The sequence below is a fragment of the Dermacentor variabilis genome, chromosome 10 (genome assembly GCF_050947875.1).
Source record: "Dermacentor variabilis isolate Ectoservices chromosome 10, ASM5094787v1, whole genome shotgun sequence".
NCBI classification, from domain to species: Eukaryota; Metazoa; Arthropoda; class Arachnida; order Ixodida; family Ixodidae; genus Dermacentor; species Dermacentor variabilis.
Window position 1 is genome coordinate 11,461,962 of NC_134577.1, and position 23,333 is coordinate 11,485,294.

Consider the following 23,333-nt stretch of genomic DNA (forward strand, 5'->3'; position numbering starts at 1 on the left):
CGCGCATGTCTAGACACCAAGCACTTGCTTGGTCAGGGGAGCAAGAATGCAGTTTGGCACGAATTTGCAGCTCCAGCAATATTTTGTCCGCGTCTGTATGTCGTTCATTCTCGTGAATAAAAGAGAAAATGAAAAAAAAAGCGAAAGAAAAAATGCTGCTTATTGATTTTTGTTTGTCTGTTGTTATATTCGTGGGTATTATTGGTTATTTCATAATAGGTAAGTGACGAGATCGGCAAGAGTAGCGCATGAGCACCAAGTTCTCTGGAAGCGCAAGTTTCGTCTGCTAGGCTCTTCCCACCAGCACGACACAGTCCCTGGCACGATTAACTCGGTGCAAGCTCCCCGACTTATTGGAGACAACGGCTTTCAGTGTATTTGATGCGCATACACTGCTCTTGCCGATCTCGTCGCTTCGCGCAGTTAGAAGGCGCTGACAGACAGTGGCGGCTGCACTGGCGCTCCGCGGAGTGCGGCCGTGCGTGTGCACCATTAACTTTGCTGATCGCTGCACTTCAGTCATTCCCCCGGCAAAAGTGATAAAATCGGCCGCATTTTTTAAACCACTCACATGTATGAGCACTATGCTTCAAAAAACAAGTTGGGCATGCTGAATACGTTGGCGCCAGCGCCTGTATGGATATCTACCTCCGCTGATTTTTTTTTTTTTTTGCTGCTTGTTTTCCGCGAAAAAAAAGAAGAACACGACAAGAAACGCAAAACTTTGATAGGAAACACTGCGGAAAAGTGGGGAAGTATGGTAGTGCAACTTCAAATTCTTGCATTTATAACGCAATATCTTATTGAAAATGGTACATTTGCAATGTCACAAAGCCGTTTGAAGACGTAAGGACGATGTTTAGGCAGATCCGTGTATTATCGTTTCCATGCTGGCTGAACTGCCATGCTTAAGCTCCCATAGACACTAGCTCCAAACTTCCCTTTAGTTATTTTTGTTGGAAGACCTACGGTTTCGAGGACTCTGAGTACTCTGAGAGTCAGTTAGAACTACCTTACGCCATTTTTACCACTTTGAGGCCACCACCTGCAAAGTTTCTATGCTAGAGGTCAGGGCGAGGAAGAGCACCAACTAAAACCCGGCGTTCCCAAATAACTCTGCATCGCTGCTACAATTGGAAAAATGCATAACACATACGCACTAGTAAAAAACGTTTCTGTAAACTTATGTCGCAATTAATTTGGCAGGACCCCATTTCAATGGCTCTGGTCCGAAGTCGTTAATTTGACATCGTGTGGTTGAGAGCGCGAACCTAGCGTGCTTTCGATGCGTCATGCAGTCACCCAAAATAATTTTGTTTTATTTTATTTGTCGTTTTTCCCGGTAGTCTTACTTGCATTAAAAAAAATGTTTACTTTTTTACCAGCTTTAACGAGATCACCAAACACTATAAATTGGGAAGGGCCCATTTCCCCCCGGCACACTCCTCGTTAAATAGACGGCAAGCGACGGCATGGCGCCTCTCACAAACAGATACATATCCGAACCCGGTGGCCTACCACCGCTACTACCCGGACCTTTACACGGATAGATGTAGATTCTGTGAAGAAAGGGCGGACCTACAACATACTGTTTGGGCTTGTCCTCGTACACCCATACAGAATAAAATAATTAAGACCAGAGAGCAGTGGGAGACCGCGTTGCTCAGCTGTGCACCGGAAGACCAACTCAAGGCAATCCAGCAGGCCGAAGATGCCGCCAGGGCCCAAGGGCTCGAGGCCGTCATTTAGGTAGAGGCCTAGGTCTCAAATCTGCTGTGCACAAATAAAGTTTATTCCTCCTCCTCCTCCTCCTTTTTTGGCGTTCATGTTTTTTGTATATCTGCGCATCGTGGCTACTAATGTTCTTTTATTTTTCCTTTTTATTTTCTTACGTTTCCATGACGCTGTTATCGTTTCGTAAACAGAGCTTCGACCGCTGTTCGACAACGCCCTACCATCTGCTGGCCGCCTGGTTAGCTCAGATGATAGAGCGGCGGCCCCGGAAAGGCGATGGTCCCGGGTTCGGGTCCCGGACCAGGAAGAATTTTTCTTCTACTGCGAGGCTTTTCTTTCGAGGAACCCGTGTGGGTTTCCTTTGCAGCAATTGCTACGGACGAGTGGATGTCTGATTTTCTATTTATTTTTAAGCTACAGTGTAGTGAGAGAGTGTGTTCCACTAGCAACACGTCGTTGCATAAATCGTTGAGGCAATTCATTGAAGCCTGTAATATACGTGATCTTAGCATAGTGATTACACAGGTTGTCCCAGCTGGCTTTATCCAACGCGTTTAAAAGAGGCTGGTGCTCTATTCGATGACGCACCAAGAGCATGTTGCTAGTCACTTTATGGAACAAGTCAGACCATTTTTTATATTCTAAATGCATAATTTGACAAGATTCCTTATTCAACACTGTAAGTCGTAAATTTAGGGGGAAATAACCATCAGATGAGGAAGTTGCACGGCGTTTTAAGAAATGATCGCTTCTGTTTTTTTTTTTTTCACCTTCAGTCCTACTGCGCAGTAACTTTTTGCACGTCCTAAATACAGCGAAACACGAAAAAGACTCTCGGGACTCTTATATTGCGCGTCGCCATGGCAGTGCTCTCAAACGTTCCGCACATGAACGCATAGCACTCTTAACCTTGTGAGCTGCCGATGAGAATTACAGGGCAGAGATGATTTAGATTTATTCAGTCTACTCATGGCTATCGTGAACTGCAACGCCTGCTGCTTTCGGCTGTTTAAAAAAGGTCCGATCGCTGGCGTTGCAGCCAACGACTGCGTCGCTGTCCTCTCATCACCTCAGGGGCCGCACGCTATGGGTCAAAAGCACGATTGATTCATGCGCGGTAGGTTTTAAAATGCGACGCGCAAGCAAACAGTCGCGTGAGCATTTTAAAAATATTTCCTGGGCTTTGTTTGTGACTAGTAAAAAAATAGTGGTACAATTGGCAATGACTTTAGGAGCGCTTGTTCGGACGTTTCCCAGCACGCAGTCCAACTTTCTCCTTGGGAGCTTTTCTGTTTTGACGTAGGTTAATATACTGGAGGCTGACTTATTTTGCTTGAGTAATTCTGCAACCAAACAATAAAAATAGGCCAACAAGACGATTTTAGCGGCTTACAATTATAGCGCACAAACATATATTTAAAGCATTGACTAGAATTAGCTGGCACGCTCTGTGAACTTCAGCGTGGTGATGCCTTAGATCCAGCCAAGCGCAAGCTTCGTGCTGGCCTCAATTCCGGTCGGACATTGCATTTATGGTATGAACAGGCCAGCGCCACCAAGCACGACTCCTGAAGCAGGAGCTTATCGGGCGCCGGTGTCGTGACGTTTTTCTCACGTAGAAAAAGTTCTGGGTAGTTCGCGTTATCTTGGTCTAAAACGGGAAGTGATGGCTTTCATATCCCATAGGAACAATCCGGCCATAAGAGAGTATTATTTGCTGTCTGTGTTGCTTTATCGTGCACCCAAAATTCAGCACACGAGCACTTGCCTTCCAGTTCCGTCGGAATGCAGCCGCCGCAACGGAAGTGCACCACTGCATGACCTATAGAGCTCGAGAGAAAAGCTTCAGGGGGACCGCGTTCTCTATGTAGTAGGTACATTTGTCTATCGGTGCTTGTATTGCGTCCTTATGTCCCAAAATCTTATCAATTTAGCAGAATTTCTTCGGCGCGTTCTGTCACCAGCTACAATATCATTCTCGAGGACTACTCAGGAACTTCATTGTCCCTCTGGCGTGCCGGTTAATATTGGCGTTATACGTCACAGTTTTGTGCCGCGCTTCTCAATGTTTCTTACAGTAGCGCTATTTACTTTTTAATTACCCACCAAGAACAGCTCAGCATCTCCGACGTTTTGTCACCATATACCACATGCTTTAGTCTTGGCTGAGCAGTTCGATCAAGGCTCAGGCTAAAAAGGAAAAAAAAAAGGGGGGGGGGGGAGGTTACGTGCCAAAACCACGATTTGATTACGAGGCACGCCGTAGTGGGGGGCTCCGGCATAATTTGGAATAGCTGGTGTTCTTTAACGTGCAAGACTCAGGCTTAATGTGGGAAGTATAAAACTGGCTTCTTTTCACCGGAACTACGGTGATGTGATACCGACGAAAGCATCGCTGATGCCGCTGTCAAGCGAGGCAGCCAAGCGGCTCCTCGCGTGATACTATGCGGCGCTTCCCGAATTCTCTTTGGTGTCGTCCACAAGTGGTGCACCGGTGTCTTTCCACGCCGCTGGCCTGCCGCACCGCGACCGAGCTATAAGTGGACGACTAACCGAATTTCCCTGGCAATGTGAATCTTCCGTCAGTTAATACTTTTGACCCACGTTAAAGGACTTCCGATTGTGGAAATGTATTCGAGACTCTTGACGGCGGCGACCCTCCTACACAATTTAGAGGCAGCGTATAGCGCTGTCCACCAATCATTGAATGAATTAATCATTACCTTTTTGGGCACTGCAAATATAAACTTAAGCTGCTAGGTTGTCGAAAGGCGTCGCTCTAAAAGCACGTTCATTATTTTTCTGTACCCTGATTGTCGGCTCGCAGGACGTTGCGAGTTGCTAGCGCACGGGAGCTGAGTTATCAAAAACGTCTACCAACATCTGCGCGAACCTGGCCTCTGCTTCACGGTGAAAGCCGAGTTCTTGCGAGCTAAGTCCCACGCAATACAATACAAACTGACAGCACTGCTTGACAAGCAGAGGTCTGTTCTTTCTTAGTTTGGGAGTATTGGTGTTCTTAGAGAAGCGCGTAAGTGGAGTCCCGCTCTACTACACGCCTCATAAAATTCGTATGTACAGTGTCAATACGCTTGCGTCGCTATATCGATTCAATATGGTAACACTTTACCGTCGACGGTCATCGTGAGATGAGTTCTGGCGCAATTATTTGTTATAGAGCTCATGTACAAGTATATCACTTTCCGAAATAAAAATTCTGTTGAAATTAGCCACTGTACTTCTCGGTCTGTATGCATCGTTTAAGTGCCATGGTCCCAGCATCAGTGTCAAACAGATCAACTAGCCCAAACATCTGTACTCCTGACCTCCTGCGATATTCTCATTGCAACGGTGGTTTTTAAGCAAGTAAATAAAGGGGCCCTGAAGCACTTTTTAATCAAATTGCAAAAAGACATTTTAAATGAAAATAGGATGCTTCAGAAATACTTTGCCGCAAAAAGTACTTCAGTACGTTCAGCAGAAGCGGAGTTATTGGCAGTCAAAGACGGTCTCCCCTGTGCTCCCGTCCCTTCTTCAATGCCTTGCACCGCGAAGACTACGACGGAGTGGGGCGTGCCTACAACGCTCCGCCTGCGAAGTGTCACCGTGGCGCGCAGTTCAAATTTCATTTTGGGTGTTTAAGTAGACGCCATGACTTCCGATTTTGGTGCCTACGACGCGCTAAACGTAAGCTAAACCCGGTTGTCCTCAGCGAGCCACAGTGCGCTTAGTCAGTGGACTCGTGGCGGCGCCCACGGTCGGATTAAGGTCGGATTATTTAATCTATTCCTTCAAGTCCTCATCCTACATTACTGTAGTTGAACATACTGCAAGCCCATCACAGCCAATGTAGGGGCGGGTGGGTACATGGAGAAGTTCTATGTACATAATCAGCACAGAATTCATGTAATTATTAGCAGTGATAAAATTTAACAATGAGAATCGAATACATCGGGTGTGGTTTACAAATCAGTAATTTGCATCACAACACACCACGATGTTTGGTAGAATATTCCAACGAGAAATTCTTTCTATCTCTATGTTTATGCGGTCCAGGGCCCATATACACAATATATCGTTGGTGTGCCAAAGTAGTCCGTAAAACCAGGCGCACGGCCAGTCTTAGCAGCAAATTTATATGCATTGGCGAAGGCGACTGGCCAGCTCAGACAGTTCACAAACGACAGAAAAGCGGTGTAAACTCTACCTAAATGCCGCAAGCATGTACCACTGGCACATGTTCGTCGTAAGGGCTATGGTACCTCCGATGGACTTGTGTCATTCTTTTTTCTCTCTCTCTTTCTGGTTTATTATCATCATTATTATTTTTCATTACAGTTGCGATTTCATTACATTACATTAGGACAACTCTACGCAGTGAATTAAGAGGGAGCTTTGGCGAGTTGATGATTCAATATCGACATGTCTGCACAGCGCAAAAGACGAGGACAAAAGATAGGACACAACACAGGTCCTGTGTTGTGTTCTATCTTCTGTCCTCGTCTTTTGCGCTGTGCAGACGTGGCTACATAGTGGAGTACTGGAAGACATCTTTGGATTCGTTATCTTTGGTTGGACTGGATGCGCAAATTCACCTGTCAGCATGCACACAACTCTCGCAGTCCTACGGTGGAGTATCAAAACAGGCTTCACTGTTCTTGTGCTGCATTGTATGCACAGCGACTACTCTCGTTAAATTTGAGTCATGCTCTCCGCTTAGCTGAATGGCCGCTCCGAACATAAGCACCGCAATCTCTGCCCAGATTTCACGACGATGAGTCTAGAATTCATTTTTTCGTTATTGCTGTCGAAGCTGCGCCAACTTGAAATTCCCGCACAAGCTTCTGGTGACGTAATAGATCTTGGCAGCGCCTATGAAGCTAGTTAACCGTTCATTATTTACAAAACAGTTAAATTACGTACGATGAGCACTCAACCTAGGTACTTTATTTTGTGTGTGTGTGGGGGGGGGGGGGGAGGGTAGCGTACACCAGGCAGAAATTACTGGTATATCAAGGGCAGAAATGAAGGAGTGTATACCATAATGTTTGATTTTCCTTGTAAATTCAGAGATCACATGTCTGTACGTAACAAGTAACATAACGTACTTAACAGAGTTAGTTATTCTTCCTTTTTAAAGTGGACCCAAATGAGCGAATACGGATTCAGCTCCTTGTCATTGCCATAGTGTCATGGCCGCTTTGGTACGTGTAGACCTGAGAAGTACTCGTCTAGGAGACGCCTGACTATTATTTATCTCTATCACTCCAAACAGCCATTTTGCGCCAAGAAATACGGATACTTTCGAACGCGTAATCTACAAGTCTAAACTGCCGTGTGTTCCTCCTTAGTGTAACACCTGCAACTGCGACCACATCTGTGAGACAGTTGACGTCAGCTCTAGCTTTCGCAACGCTTCTGGTTTCAGTGAAATAAAGCAGAAATTGACAACAATAACTTATGGACCCGTCAAGCTGTGTTCCTTATTGCACTTAAAACTAAAAGCGCCAATACAGGTCCGTTTCCAGACGTGATTTCGACAGACGTAAACGAACATAAGTGCTCCGGCATTTCTGTTCATTTACGTCTGCGCACATCCTCTCTTCTCTCTTCCCCTTCGCCCTTCCCCCAGCGTACGGCAGCCAACCAGACTCTTGACTGGTTAATATCCTTGCCCTCTCTCTCTCTCTCTCTGCAATGCTTGCAACATGATGGGCGCGTATAGGAAAAAACAATAATAATGACAAGCTATCAACGTTGAGAGTGCGGAATAAAAAGCACAAGAGATAGCAACTACTCAGAGGGAAAAGGCTGTTTCGGAACCATTTCTGTCCTCCCTGCAGGTCGCTTAGATTCAAGCAAATAAACGATGCCGGGAAGCATTACTTTTCGCTCCTTCTTTGCTTGGCCATGTGCGCCACTGGCGCAAGTATTTTGCTCCTATGCTATTGGCCTGCAGACGTGGATTTTCTGTTTACGCGTGAGCAGATGATCACGTGCCTTAGAACAATATAACCGTGGCCACGAGCCAGGCTCTCCAAGCACTTACTTTGTAAGACGTGACCATCGCTGGTCGGCGTTTTCGCTGTATGATCTCGTTCGATACGAGTATGCGAACTCACGCACTTATTGATGTCTATTTTTTATGCGCTGCATTCTAAATACGCTGCGCAGATTCGCAAGACTTTTCATACGTAAGTGTTGATAGTGGTTGAGCCGCGGCGCTTTGGTAGCGATTATTATTGGCTCTGGAGACATAAAAACGCAACAGAAATAAAAAAAGTAAAAGAAGAAATGGCAACTTGGACCTGATTGAGTGAGTCAACAGTTTATTGTATGTTTGACACTTCTGCCTTATTGGGTAAGGAGGGATAGGTAACCGAATCTGGAAGGGCACTACGCCTGCCCGCTTTTCAGAGAAACGGAGACAGAAACATATAGATCGGGAGAAAAAAGAATCGAAGGGACGAAGGAGAGAGATGACACGCAGCAAAGTGGCGGCAAGGAATGCGAAGGCCTCGATTGCACTTAGCTTCGGCGCCAGTGTGTGGTACTTACTGCGTGCCTCCTTTCTTTCTGCTTATATATTTTCTCCTTCCATATTCCAAAGTGTGGAATAGCCAGCCTACTCCATCTGCAAACATCAATGCCTTTATTTTGCCGTCTTAGTTGGTTTTGTGTTGTTTAGGTGTCATGATCGACTGGCCGGCTTGTGTACGAGGGCAATCACAACGTGCTCTTACTGACAAGATGATGGCGTTTCAATTAATAAGCGCGTGTTTTAGGAAGAGAGGTTGACGAGTGTTTCGCAGCGCTCTTGGTATGGCTTTGTAACTCGTGCACTGTGGATCGGCGGCGATGTCGGGTGCATACTACCGGTAGCATTCCAATGCAGTTAATGTTTGTTAAACATCCTTTTATGAACAAAGTCTTTCAGTTTTTGCAGCTGTAAGCTGCGACTGAAGTGTTATAAGCGATAGTTCTGTATGCTGTCCCTCACAGAACGCAGCGCCGCTCGACATTGCGCCCTCTTGGCGCATGCAAGCACCCGATGTCTTCATGCAGTCCGTTAAACGCTACCCATCTCAGAGTCCAGAGGTGCAGGTTTAATCAGGGCTGACGCGGCTTTCACAAAGGTATTATATATAATTTACTAGTGCGGACACCTACTGCTGCCATAAGGGTTCCCGATCGCGCGCGCGTGCGCTCACATGGGCGCATGAAAGAACCTATCTGAAGCACGCTTCTCCCTACACGTAATCTTGCAATGGAGAAGGCAGCTTTACAGGTGGCCGCGCGCGTAACACTTTAGGCTCGTTCTACCACATATGCCTAAACGCTGGCCACTTGTATTCTACCAAGCAAATGTGGCAAGATTTAGGAAAATACGACCAGTGAGCGAAAACAAGAAACAGAGGCGAAATGATTGTTAAAAAAGAAATGTATGTACGCTACGTTGAAAACTGACATGTTTTTATTATTGTACGCACGTACATCGTACAAAATGAAGGAGACTCGAACAAAAAGTGATGTCTTGTTCCCTTGATCACTGTTCGAGGCCCTTTAACAACTTCGAGCAGTGGGAGCGAAATTAACATGATGCAATATTTGTCTAATATTCAGTAATCGATATATAATAAGAAAGAGTCGCATGTCAAGAAAATCGAACGAGTACACGAAATAAATAAAAAAATATTTTTAATGACATACTTGTTTTTGCAACGCACCTAACATGGCACTAGCACAAGGAAAAGAAAAAAGAAAAAAGAACAAGAAAACGCAAAATATCAATGACAACACGAACAAGAAAGTTTTTTAGCACCATCGGGACATTTACGCAAGTTACCACATGGATAAAATTGTTGGATCACTTTTTCATTTACGTTTTCAATATGTACGTTGTGTGTGTTAATGACATTCAAGAAAGCAGGGAGCGTGTACTGCAACATTTGCTTTCCATTTCAAAATCGGTTATAGCATTTCTGCATGCAACAAATAACATTACGTTTCAACAGAATTACTCTCATGTACATAACCATACGCGAAGCTTTGTCACAAGACGGATGCGCATTTTTGCTGCATACATTTTCGCAAGAGCGTGTCTGACCTCTTCACATATATAACGTACGTACGTGTCTATGCCATGGCTACAGCATAGTTGCACATAGTTGATGTGCAACTACGCTGCAACATGATCGCCTTCACACGATCACGTCCTACCGCAGCGCACAAAACAAGCATAAAAAAATGACCAAATCGTTTTTGAGGTCTGGGTGCCTGCCACAGCAGGGTCATGGTCTGGTGGAGTCAACCACCGACGTTCTCAGTGCAGTGTTGCCACAGGTACTAATTTGCCGACCGATTTTTTTCTTCAAGTTTTTATTGATATGGTGATAAAGCTTCCGAATCTACCGATTGTTGGGTCTTCCAAAAAGCAATAGCAAAATCTACTAATTTTCAAAATGTTCTACTTTTCTACTACTTTCTACGAAATCTACTACTTATCAATGCGTGTTTTCTTTTTTTTCAGGACACGTAACGCGCAATGAATTTCAGAGGTCATTTTATTGTGCTTATAGACGGTACATTGAAGAAATAACAATAAGCACTGAACGCGTGCCGGGAGAAACTTCGTTTAAAGTACCTCTTTCGCCAGCATCAAGAATCTACTGATATCTATTGATTTTTCAAGCAAAAATCTACTACTGTTTTTTCATTGTCTGTGGCAACACTGTCTCGGCACCACGCATAAGCGCCGCCTGTGTGCTTCCCTGGCTCACCGTCCGGGATCGATCTGACGTTTGTTGGCCGCGTCGCATGCAGCCCACGCCATGTCTCATCTCTGCTTTCTGTGCTATTCAGTCTTGCTCGACCTGCTCGCACGCACTACTTCTCCTGTTGTGTCGATCGTCATGAAGGCTTCTTGGTCCCTCACACCACGTGGCACATTTTGCCAACGTAGCCGTGGAAATGTCTGCGGCTCCGTCCTCGATGCAACTTCCATACCTTTCAGGTACACAAACGCTGCACTGACTCGATAGTAAAATGTTTAACTTTTAGTGGCCTGAGCATCGAGTGACACTCTTGCTTCTTGCGCAGCATTCCAGTTCACCTCCTGAAACGACCGGGGACGAAATTAAATATATATCAGAAAAAACAGAATAGTACAGCACAAAATTTATGGGTTTCATTATAGATATAATATTAGAGCATAAGTTTAGTTAAATGTGGAGCTACTGAAGTGTCGGGAATAATTAGAATTAATTAGAAATCACTGATTACCGCACACCAAAGCACAAAATCGTAGACATTAGAGACCCGCCACATGAGCACGACTTTGGCCAAATTCCTGGTAACCCGGAAGTAGAAAACGGAAGTAATGACGTCAGTAATTATGTCACATACAAGACGGTGGCATGATATTTAAACGGCCAATTAATGGAAAACAGTTGCGTGGCATAGACTGAACATCTGCCTAGCAGAGCGGATGTGACATCACTCCCTCCACTCTCGCTTCTCCTATCCCGGCGCGCACCTGCTCGCAACAGCTGCGCACGCGCGCTCGTTACAGGCTTTGACGTCAACACCGGAGAGGGCGCGAAGGTGCGCTTCGTGCGCCGCTCGCTAGGGGGCTACGCCTCGCCAGGTGGCGCGCGCTGCGCTTCCTCCTCGCCCTCCCTCGCTTCTCGCCCGCATATCGCTCCAGGGGAAGGACGTTCGGGCGAGAAGGGAAGGAGGGCGAGGAGGAAGCGCAGCGCGTGCGCCGCGGGAAGGAAGTTCGATACGCTGCGCCGCGCTCCCATATGGGCTGCAGAATTAAGCGTACTTTCCCTCTCCCAAACCACAAAGAAGTAGGATGTTCGCTCGCTTAAACTAAAAAACACCAACACCGAGGTGCGAGTGCCACTAAGAGACACCTAAGCCAAAGATTAGGGTCGCCTACCATTTTTACAGCGAAGCTGTTATGGGATACTTCCCCCAGGATTGTGTCCGTGTGTTTAAACAAAACTACCATCATCAGAATGGGCTCCAGCGTCGTCGTCTTAATTAAATGAAATTATGGGGTTTTACGTGCCAAAACCACTTTCTGATTACGAGGCACGCCGTAGTGGAGGACTGCGGAAATTTCGACCACCTGGGGTTCTTTAACGTGCATCTAAATCTAAGTACACGGGTGTTTTCGCATGTTGCCCCATCGAAATGCGGCCGCCGTGGCCGGGATTCGATCCCGGGACCTTGTGCTCAGCAGCCCAACACCATAGCCACTGAGCAACCACGGCGGGTCGTCGTGTTCTTGCCCAACTGGCTCGTTGACGCCAATCGGCGCTACCGCGCGAACGCGCTCGTGCCAATGCTCCCGCGTTCGTTGTCGTGATCAATAATTAATTAATAATTATTAATGAACAAGGATGTAAACAATATTACACGAAGCTGTTAAGGGCTAGTACCCCAGGATCATGTCCGTGTGTAGACACAAAATTCCCTATACGTGGGCCGATACCGAAGATAGTGCAATGCCGGGCCGACCCGCGGCGGAGGTCAAGCAGGCTTGAAGCACTCTCCCATTCGTGGGACGATACCGAAGATTGTGCGATGCCGGGCCGACCCGCGGCGGAGATGCAGTTCGCCATTAAGGGGCCCACAACACAGCTTTGCTGGTCATCCTTCTTCACAGAGTAGAAGGGCACTCTTATTTTTTTTCTTTCCAGTTCGTCGACACCGTCATCTTTAGCATTTATACAAACAGTTATTTAAGTTTGGGCTCAGTTACGTCAATTTAACATGGCCGTGAAACGCCGAACGCATCTGTACTACAGTGCCTGTGTCGTGTGCCCCTTTTCTGTGTCCCGTTTTTTGCACTGTTTGCTAAATTATGTGTTCGTACCAACAAGTCCGGCTAGCCACTATTCTGAAGTTCAACAACTACTTCGTTGCATACTAATATATTTCGTGCTGTGCATTGGCTTTTACAACCAGAAAACGCCATATATGCTAGCAGTCCATGACGACGGCACTGTACCGCTTCCGTACAATATTCTGTTTACCGCGGCGCAGTCGGAAAATGGAGGAAACGGGCAAAGAGCAGTGTGCGAGGTGTGGCGGTATACTAGCGACACGCCATGCAACTGTAGAAGGACTTGATGGTCTAGTTGGTGTTTACTTACCGACATAATGTAGCGCGAAGGTACAATTACAAAGAAGAGACGCGTATTTGTGTCTCTTCTTTGTAATTGCGCCTTCGCGCTACATTATGTCGGTAAGCCATGCAAGTGCTATTTATACTTCGTGGTGCCTTTAAATATTCAAGCTGAGAGTCAGCGCTGCGTTGTTGTGTGTATTCCTCTCGTTGCACCTGTGTGCGCACTATTCTTAGCCGATCGTGAATCACTGCAGCTCAAATGCCATGGTTCAGCTTTAGCAATCATCGCGCGCAGCACGTAGGTGCACAGCACCCAACCGGAATTTCTCGTTGTGGTAGCCGCTCATCTCGCATGCTGAAATGACGGAAAGGCAGCTGGCGCCGTGCGACCGGCGGAGGCAGGAATGAGCAAGAACGGGTGCAGGAAGGGCCTATGCGAGAACTCGTTGAGCGAACGTCCAATTCAAAAACAAGTCGAAATGTTGCTATAGCGTAAAAGTTGTTGCACAAACATTGTATGGCCAATTGTTTTGTTTCTTTAAGCTCATAACATAATATGGTCGTTTCGTCGCACGTGTGACCGTCTAATCCTGCTGCACAAAATCGTACATGGATCGATTGAAGCGCCAATCTCGCTAGTCACACCTACTGCGCGAGTAACCCGACGTACTCACCCATTAAACATAGATCCCTTCGTTCCAATAATAGATTGCTATAAGTTTTCTTTTTTTCCACACACTGTTGAATTATGGAATAACTTAAATCGTTCTCTGCGTTCACTGCCGACTAATATCAATTTCAGAAAGAACTGCCTAACCATGTTAGTTGACATTTTGTGTTCATAAGTTATGTAACCCACCTCTGCTATGTCTCTAAATGAGATAGCAGTATTTGTAAAAAAAATAAATAAATAACATAAATGTTATCTTGAAGACAGAATGTTAATGACCAAAAGAATAAACCTGATTAAATTTAGAAGGTTTCTTTTGGATGGTTCAGGTCATCTGTAACGAATGTACGTGCGTGAGCCCGCAATAAGCATAGTCTTTTAAAAAAAACGAAGAAATAAATCAAATGTATATATATTTTTTGTTGACGTGTGTGCACGTTGTATGCAAATGACTTCTAATAATCGCCTTTAGTTTTTCATAATATTGCCGGGATGCTTAGATTTGGTCCAACACTACAGTATTGCCGCGCACATGAGCAGGCACAAGCGACTAAATTGGAAAGAGTTATCAAGGATCTCGAACGTTTGAAAACATGCTCTGTTCACTCGCACGCGGTAACGGCCCGTTGACACGATGCCGCGTGCACCTTGGGAATAACGAGCTCGTGCGCATGCATGCATTATGAGTCCGTCGACTGCACATTCAGAATCGCTGCGAGCTCACTTCAATTAGAGATGCAGCGCGCAAAAGGAATGAGAATAAATCAGAGAATAAGCACCAGAACTGTGTAACGGATAAATTTTATTGAAAAATCGCCAGCCATTTAAACTTTTGTTGGAGTTCTAACAAAATTTTGCTAGCAATCAGCGCTACTGATTTAGCCTTTGATTTCTGCGTTGTCGTGTAGTTCCTTTCTTGCAGCTGCACGTTCGTCTAGAGTAACCGATTGACCCAAGTTAAGCTCTTGTCTCTTGACTCAGGCTTGAAAGGGAAGACCGTCATATCCACCTTGAGTAGCAGGAAGCTCGGGCCTGAGTTAACAGCTCTTCCCGTGCGATTTGTGCACGTACGATATGCGTAGCCCTGCAGGTGATAACAACGGACATGTACTCCTTTCGGGTTTTTCGTTTCACGTGGCACTAGTATTACTAAACTAAAAAAGAAATATTTGTAATTATTAGTAATAAGCACTAGTAAAGTTATTGTGATAGATAGGGTCACGCAGACTGAGTCACATAGTATGCCTCCATTTTTGCCTTTCCCCAACCCGCCTTCGCGAGTGTGGTGCAGCAAACCAGAGACGTGATCTATCGACCGACATCTCTAGCGTTCGTATTCGCTCTTTTTAATAACGCAAAAGCTGTGAAAATCAGATATTTTGTTGAAATGTGGTGACTGTTTTCGTTGCCTAGTAGGGGCTGTCTTTTCCTCAACATCAGTGTATTCACGGTAAAGCCTATTCTCCTGAGCGTCGTCATGTGACCACGCAGTTAGTGTGACCAGTCAGCTTGCGAGTTCGTTCTCGACACTTGATTGTGAAAATATAAGTAGGAGGCTTGGATAAGCCTATTAGCTCTGCAGCCTTCAGTTATCAGGTAAATGAGGTAAAGCTGTGTGTCTGCACGAGATTGCTTGATGTGACATGCATAGAATACAGGTCAGCACAATCGCCATCGCTATCAGCGAACTCGCGGCTGAATTGAGCATGCCAAAAGCGTGCCAAAAGTTTCGCATTGCTAACTTTCTAGTTGTTGGCTAACCCTTTATTCATTTTTTTTTTTTTACATTTTTCCATCTCGGTCTTAGTCGTATGCCTCAAATGGTCAACTGTTCCGCGAGAGAGCATATCGCTCATATTTTTACACGCCGAAAGTGAACCGAAGTGTTGCTTCAGTATGGTTTTACATGATGACGCAGGCAAATCGACGGCATCGCGCCGACGTTTGCCAAGAAGCCCACAATACGGCAGGAGGACGATGGCGAGCGTCTCCTCTTCGAGGCACGGATCCTGGCGGACCCGGAGCCAACTGTCTGTTGGTTTCATAACGGCACACCCGTGGTTCCAAAGGGCCGCTTCCAGGTCAGTAAGAGCCCCAGGCTGCCGTCTTAATTGCTGCCTTGCATGCCTTTGCTTGAGTACTTAGTTTGAGTGATCAAGGATGGCTCCAAACCTGGTCGACTGACGACTGTAACCTGTTGAAAGATGGACAAATAAAAATAACTTCAGTCGCGAATTTGGGGCTGCGGATCAGAGTCAAAGGCGCGCGCTTCCGCCACTTCGATCTCAGCGCTTCCTATCGATCTACAGTGTCCCGCAATGTTCAGCATATGAGGCATCTGCTTGTAAGAGCCTTTTGCAGAGACGGTTTACCTGATAACTGCATGTATAATACGCGCCTCGCATAGGCGGTCGGTCGCCTGCCAACTGTAGTCTCTTCTTTTAAACGCCTGCATATATGGGCACCTGTACACCATGGCAGGTTGCACTGATAACCCAAACTGCATGTAACTGAGGCATGGACATTATGATCAATGCCAAGAAATCTCCTTAACATTGACTATGGGCAATCCCATCAACAGATTTGAGAGCACTTTTGTTTCTTGGCATTCTGAGTAGTAATTTGGCAGTGTTACCGGTTCTACACCTGATTTCATTTGCACTGTTGCTCTTAAAGGGCAATAAGTAACAAAGCTGTCCAGAGAGTCTATGTTTTTGTGCACTTCCTCTGGCACTGCTTGTTGCTGAGACATGAAGTCTCGCAACTCTCCAAGTCATCCTACAGCCTTGGCTAGAGTTACAGGATTTGAATCTGCCTTTGCATCTTCCTCATCGCACTCTTCTTCTTCAGGACGAATACTGGAAACAATTTCCAGATCTGATAGTTCAGCACAGGTAACGAGCTAAATGTCACATTGCACATAGTCTTCAAACAAAGTGTTGCTGTCAACGTCCGGCTGGTGACAGACCTCTGTCCACATTCTGGGGTCAATCACCTCCTTGCACTGTTCCTCTTGCTTGCTTTCACCACACAGGGGGGAAGGGCAGGATTTATGCCAGCAGATTCAAATTGTAGCTGGTGTTACTCTTATGCTGCTGGACGGGCGATTCGGGGGCGGCGAGCATCGACTGCGCCAGCGCTGCAGAGCACAAACTTTTGTTGAACTGATTTCGCAGATGAGCCCAGGTCCACTGATCAAGTTTAAATGAAATATTTGCTATTCAGAAATTCGTTTAACTGAAAGATTTTTGCATAGAAAAGATAAGAAAACCGCCTGGGATTTTCTATAAGTTTGTTACTCTAAAATATTCATTAAACTGACATTCGTAAAAGTGAGAGCTTGCTGTATAGACTGATTTCTTTGAGCTTTCTTATTATAATTTATATCAGTGAAAGCAGTTGTGCTTAAGTCTTGTATCAATAATGTTGACGCTGGAATCTGAAGGAAACAGTGGTGGTGGATAAACACTTATAATTTTTTATCACATAGTCTACATAATGGTATATGTGACAAAAACATAGCTTACTTGTGAAATCTGCTGTCACCATAATCACGAGTATTTCCACATTATTCAGACAGCTTTTTCATACTAGTGCCGCAAAATCTTGAGCGGTTCGTTAATCTTACAACTCTTGAGAAATTGTATGCAACTCACCTAATGTAACATATGTTTGTAAACTAGTGTCACACTTTTGTCACGATGAAAAAAGGAGAACACCAACCAAGAACTAAAAACATATCATGAAAAAATTAAAGGACTTTTTGCCTCTCGAGAGCATTGTTCACGATGAGGCAGATGCGCAGCTGTCTCATTATGAACCAGGTACGCATGTGGGAGCCAAACTGTCTTTTAATTTTTTCACTAAATGTTTTTTTAGTTCTTGGTCAGCATTCTCTTTTTTCCTTCATGCTTCTTTGCGACGAGACAGGATTGTGTCACACCCTGGATTTCATATACTCTTGCAATGAAGCAGAAAATTCATACCTAGAATTATAATGAAGCAGTAAGAATTGCGTGACAGTGATGCAGATATCTAAGTGCAAAGAGAGTTTAGAGTGCTGTTAGAAGACAGTCATGAAAAGACACATACGAAAAGGGACAAGAAGAAGGAAGACCGAGTGGCCTGAATTTTGCTAGTCACAGTCATATGAAGCCAACAGACAATGATACAATGATCTCAAGGGATGCATAGAGAAATTAGTTGTTTTTAATTGAAATGAAGAGATTAAACATGACAATTTCCCCTATACTTTCTCTAACTTCATTTTCTGTTGGCTACATACAGAAAATTACAGACAAGACAAGCAGCAATATGAACTGTTGCCAGGCTTGAAATGTCATTTATATATTGCACGCCATACATCAAAGGTGTGTGCAGAATTATAAGACTACAGGTGAAAGAGTATACCAATAATGATACATGGCTTTTTGTATTATTTGACAAGTTTCAACAAAAAGGCACTTTCTGAGCATTACTACAATATGGACATGTTATAGATGCATCTATCTGTGTTTCTCTTGAGGGGCCTCTAAAATTTGGCTCATTAGCTTGTTCTTGCTTTTTGTTATGATTTCTATGTGTGAAAAACACAGCTCACACCTGCAGGAATCGCAGTGCATATGCCAGTGCAGACCTTCTTTATTTTTAACCACTAGTGGATATTCTCATCACCACTTGTTCATGCAGTGACCAGTGTGTCCTATGTAAGACATGTCACACGATATTGTTATCTTATGTACCACATCTAGGTGCATTCAACAGTGTAATGTGACTTTTTTATTGAACCATATTTAGTTTCTGCTATAATTATAGTAAAGTGGTGCAAGGCCTACAGAAAGTATATTAAATAGTGCACAAGATACCTGCCTGCCAACTATCCCAAATCATCCGCAAGATTTCTTAATTCAGCCTCATGAATTTTATGAATTCTTGATAAATATTTACAAAAAATAAATTTTGTTCGCCAGAAACTTTTACTTATCAGTCTACAATCATACCCATGGAAGTCTTCTCATAGTGAAAGGATGCAAGAAAGGTGCTTGTATCAAGCACGTTTATGTAAACAGCTTCATGAAGCAGGTGAAATTGGCAACAGCAAAGTTGCTGAAAAAGCCACTGTGTTCTAAAGATAATGTGTTGCTTGTGATTTTGTACTGGTTCAAACTTGCTGATGCTTTTGTGCTGCATCTAGACGCAAATCATCACTAATAATTTGTGTACATTTCTGTCAAAATGTATGTGCTCAGGGTAAATGAAGAGAAAGAAAGCTTGCTATCCCCTTCCCCCTCTTGTTGTCGTGTCCAGGTATGCATGATGCAGAGGCCACTTTTTTGTTGTGGTGTAGCAGCAGTGGTGTGATAAAGGTAATCATATTTATGACAGGTGCACATGGACAGGGATGGAAATTCCTACCACGTTACACTGCAAATAGATGATGTCACCATTGAGGATGCCGGCAAATACAAAGTCACTGCCAAGAATGAACTTGGGGAAGGCAATGCCAACATCAGCCTAAACTTTGACAGTAAGTTTATGACTTGCATAATGTTTTCTTATTTTTGCTGTGAAAAGTTTGTTTGACTGTATTGCCACCTACATTTATGCATTGTTGCTGGTTCAATGTGTAGCCTTTAAGGACCTCCTTCAGAGCACTGTCCATTTTTAGTTGCCTCACTTTTCTTTGTTCGTTTAGGGGGAAAAAAAGTTTTGTATACTAAGCGAGAACATAGTGCATGAGGGAACTTAAAGTAAGCCAATTTTAGGTAAAGGCATTTTGTTTAGGCCTCTGGTGGTAGTTGAAATACCAACTTGGAGGTTGTTACATGAGGAGCAACATTGTATTTCAGCAGAAACAATGATCATCAGGTAAAGTGCAGTTACCTGCTCATTCTTGGAAAGTACTGCTATAAGGCATCTTCAATTTCATAAGTGTTGTTTTGAAAACAGTAGTTGGCAGTCTGCACCAAAGACGAAAGTTCTTTATGTATCTTAAATCAAATATATCTTGTACTAGATGCATCTTAAAAAAAAAAACATTTTTGTATGATGGCTCCCAGACTTTAAAACTAAAAATTTTCACCTGAAAACTGAAATTTTCAGAAAGACTTATTAAAGGTTGAAGTCATGAACTAATATACCACACAGGCAGCACTGTAGCTCACACTGAACATTTAACATGTGAACAAAGCAGCTATAGGGCTAAACAGAAATAGTTAATTCACATATAATTAGCTATCGTGCACCTAATTTAGTTGCTGTACTGCTGGGCATAAAAAAGTCATCTTTGTGACTTGGCTAAAGTACGCCCGAAAGCTGAATGAATACTTCACCAGTTGTCATTTCCCAATTATCGCCTTCTATATAATTTCTTCATGTTCTTTCTTTTTTCACTTTCACTTTTTAAATTATTTTTTCAGCATGTCTTCCATCCACTTGTGATAGTTCAAATAGGGTGTTTTACCAAAATGTTCCTTGCAGCATGTTCTAAATAAAGCCTGTTGGCCTAGTTGAATTTGCCTGTAATGTCTGTGTGATACATGCATTATTTCTCTTACCTCAACAAGTTTCATGGAGTTTCTTTTGTTAATGGAATCTTTTTTGTACTTCTTCATGTGCAGGTGATGATCTTCCAGATGAAGGGGCAAAGCCAACATTCACTGAAAAACCGACCATCCGGCAATCCGACGATGGAAACAAAATAATCTTTGAGTGTCAGTGTGTAGCCGACCCAACACCAGCCATTGAATGGTGAATAACATTAGGCCTGATTTTTTCAGCTGAACAACTTTGACATTCTGTAACGTACATACAGTATGGGCCAAGTATGGCACTATGAACGCGCATGTGTAATGAGATTTCAGTACCAGTTAAGAAAGCCAGCTGGTTACAGTACAGTCAACTTCCGATTTTTTAGACTTTCTAGGGGCCGCGAAAACGTCCGAAAAATCGAGTAGTCCGAAAAAAATGAATGCACGTCTTTTACTTCCCCCAAGAACTCAAATCGCTACAGGCATGTCCAAAGTAGGTATAAAAGCCTGCTAGTACAGTTATTAGGCGTTTCGGTGCTCATACTGTGATAATAGAAGGCGGATGCACGCGTATATAGTTAAGAAAAACGTACCGTGACAATTGATCATTTTCAGTCTTGGTATGTTTCACCGCGTCACAATTATGTATTGAGGCGAAGCTGACTTTTGGAAACCGGTATTATGCAATGCACCGTGCTTTCCGAGCTTCAAAGCCATTGGCAAGGATTACAAAGGCGGAGTCGGTGCAATTGCTAACAGCGGCGCTTTATTTCAATGAAAAACACAGCACCGAATAGCAGGAAGCTAGGAAGCTTTAAAGCGAACGTTGAAATAGCTATGCCTAGCGTTGCCGCGGTGGTGCCTACGGCTACTAGCTGATCTGCGTGCGAGAGCACAAATTCGATGCGGCGAGATAATCAAAATGGCGGCGGTGGTGGCTTCGATTAATGCCGTTTCAGACCTGCGGTCATGGCAGAAAGTCTGGAAAATCAGACGGCGAGGGTTTTTCGCGTCCGAAATTTAAGACGTTTTTATGCATTGACTCTGTATGGGCTACGTGGCGGTGCCGCGAAGGCGTCCCAATTATCGGGCCTGTCTGAAAAATCAAACGTCCGGAAAAACGATCGTCGACTGTACTTTAATAGTCATCCCCAATAATGTCGCAGGTAGTCCTGTTGAGTCTGTATGCAAAAACTGTCATTAGCGTCAGTCAATTAATCGTTTCTTATCTACTCTGCAGTCACGTGTGATCTACACCAAGAGAAAAAATTGGGTTTTCAGATCGAGGTTACATGTTCAAGTGCTTGTTTTCCCTTGAAATCCTCTTGATACCCTAGGTTGTCACTTTAGACTGAGCTTACAAAAGTATACAAATGCTACTTTGTTGCACTGGAGTAACAAACCTGTGTTATTTAAAATGAAATTAGCTTACTTTGGATTGAATAAGTTACTAATGTGTTGGTTGTACAGCCTGAAAATGACACCTTAGAAATCTAGATCATCAAACTTATTGTGAAGCATTGTCATTGAGTCAGTTGTTTTGTTGTGTGCGACATTACTTTTTGATTTCACCAGTGTACCTTATACAAGTAGATGTCGTTACATTCATCATTACAGCGGTAATTGAGCTGTGACGGTCAGAAAAAAAAATGTTATTTTGTGCTGCCTTACTTCTGTGAGCCCACAGCACATTAGTGTGAATCAGGCTTTGCTCATGTGGACTGGATTTACAAAATAAGTCAAATCAAATTTTATTCATCACTTCTCTTCTTCCCCCTTCCCCCTCGGTTTTGAAAAAGATTGGGGGAAAAAAAGAAAACGCTAAAATGGAAGCAAAAAGCTACTCAGTTAGCAGCTTGGCAAGGCCCCTACCCATTTTCCTAGGCATGTAAAGCCACAGAATACGAATAAGCAACACTTATACTTCCATATTTTACACCTTTATGCAAAGTTACCCAAAATCATGTATAAATACACACTTTGTTGCATGGCGTTCAATTACACAGTAAAAAAAAATAATTATATAAGTTATACAATATAAGATAACTGAAACACACTCGAAAGCCAGAAAGATACAACAATACACAAGCAGAAGTACTGCACATGCTTACAAGTCGTGTGTGAGAAATCAACAAAGCAACAACATAGGAGGATGCCCGTTACATACATGGGCAGTTTTGTGTGAAAATGTAAAACATATAGTAGTGTAACAGATTACATAGACAAAGAGAACTACATGCCACTATTTCTAATTAGAAACTTCATCCATACTTTTTTTGACATGTTAAGAATAGTAATGTTTTTATTTTCTAATAAGTATAAGCATGCAGGAATGTAGTGTTCAAGTCTCTTTAATCCATAGTTAGTGTGAGAGAAAGGCACAAACCAGGAAGGCCTTTGCCTAATATTATAATGTGATTCTATATTTTTCCTAAGGTTGCATAATTCAGGAAACCAAGCATTGCTGGATAACAAGCTTTGCTTTTATTTTATAATGAGGTTAAAGCTATGTATTTGGTGGATTGGTAAAATATTAAAATTTCTAAACAATTCACTCGTGTAGGCATGTATTGGCTGCTTGCAATATGTCAAATTGCTTTTTTCTGTAACAGGAATATATTGTTTCTGTTTTCTTCATATGTATCTCCCCACACAAGACTACAGTAGTTTATGTGAAAGGAGAATAATGCATTATAAAGCAAAATTTTGATTTTTACTAGAAGCATTTGTCAAAATTTATACAGTATGTCATGTTGGTCCCACTTTAGATGTTCATTAAAAATTATTCTTAATGATGTAACTTCTTTCACAACCTGAATTTTTGTGGGCCCAAGGTATATATATATCAGCTGCAGGAGGCAGCTTTCTGTACAGATGCGAACAATACCACTTTTGATATTGTAGAGTTCATTACTAAGGAGTTTTCTGTACCCCACATAAAGATCATTAAGAATATTATTAGCTTTATCTGTAATCTACCTAAATCAATGCCATGGAAAAATAAGCTAGTATTATCTGCATAAATGATAAAATCCGCACAGTTGCTGATTCTGGTTATATCATTAATATTAATATTAAACAGTAGTGGCCATAATATGCTGACCTGTGGTAACCTGATGTTATACTTAATAAAGAGGATTGGCTTTCATTCACAAAAATGGGCTGTTTCCTTTATGATAAATATGACTTCAGTAGGTTAAGGGGAGTTCGGTGAAAACCATAATGGCTTAATTTTGCATAGAGTACCCAAAGCCTTGTA

The 23,333-nt window shown here is 43.5% G+C and overlaps 1 protein-coding gene across 7 annotated transcripts in view; it reads left to right on the plus strand.

Annotated features, from left to right (window-relative positions):
* Window positions 1-23,333, plus strand: part of bt (projectin protein bent) — a 243,329-nt gene that overhangs the window by 56,024 nt on the left and 163,972 nt on the right. For all 7 annotated transcript variants that reach the window (XM_075671547.1, XM_075671549.1, XM_075671550.1 and 4 more), the window contains 3 exons: window positions 15,463-15,625; window positions 18,930-19,071; window positions 20,165-20,294. In XM_075671547.1, coding sequence (XP_075527662.1) covers window positions 15,463-15,625; window positions 18,930-19,071; window positions 20,165-20,294 — 435 coding nt within the window. The remainder of the gene's footprint in view (window positions 1-15,462; window positions 15,626-18,929; window positions 19,072-20,164; window positions 20,295-23,333) is intronic.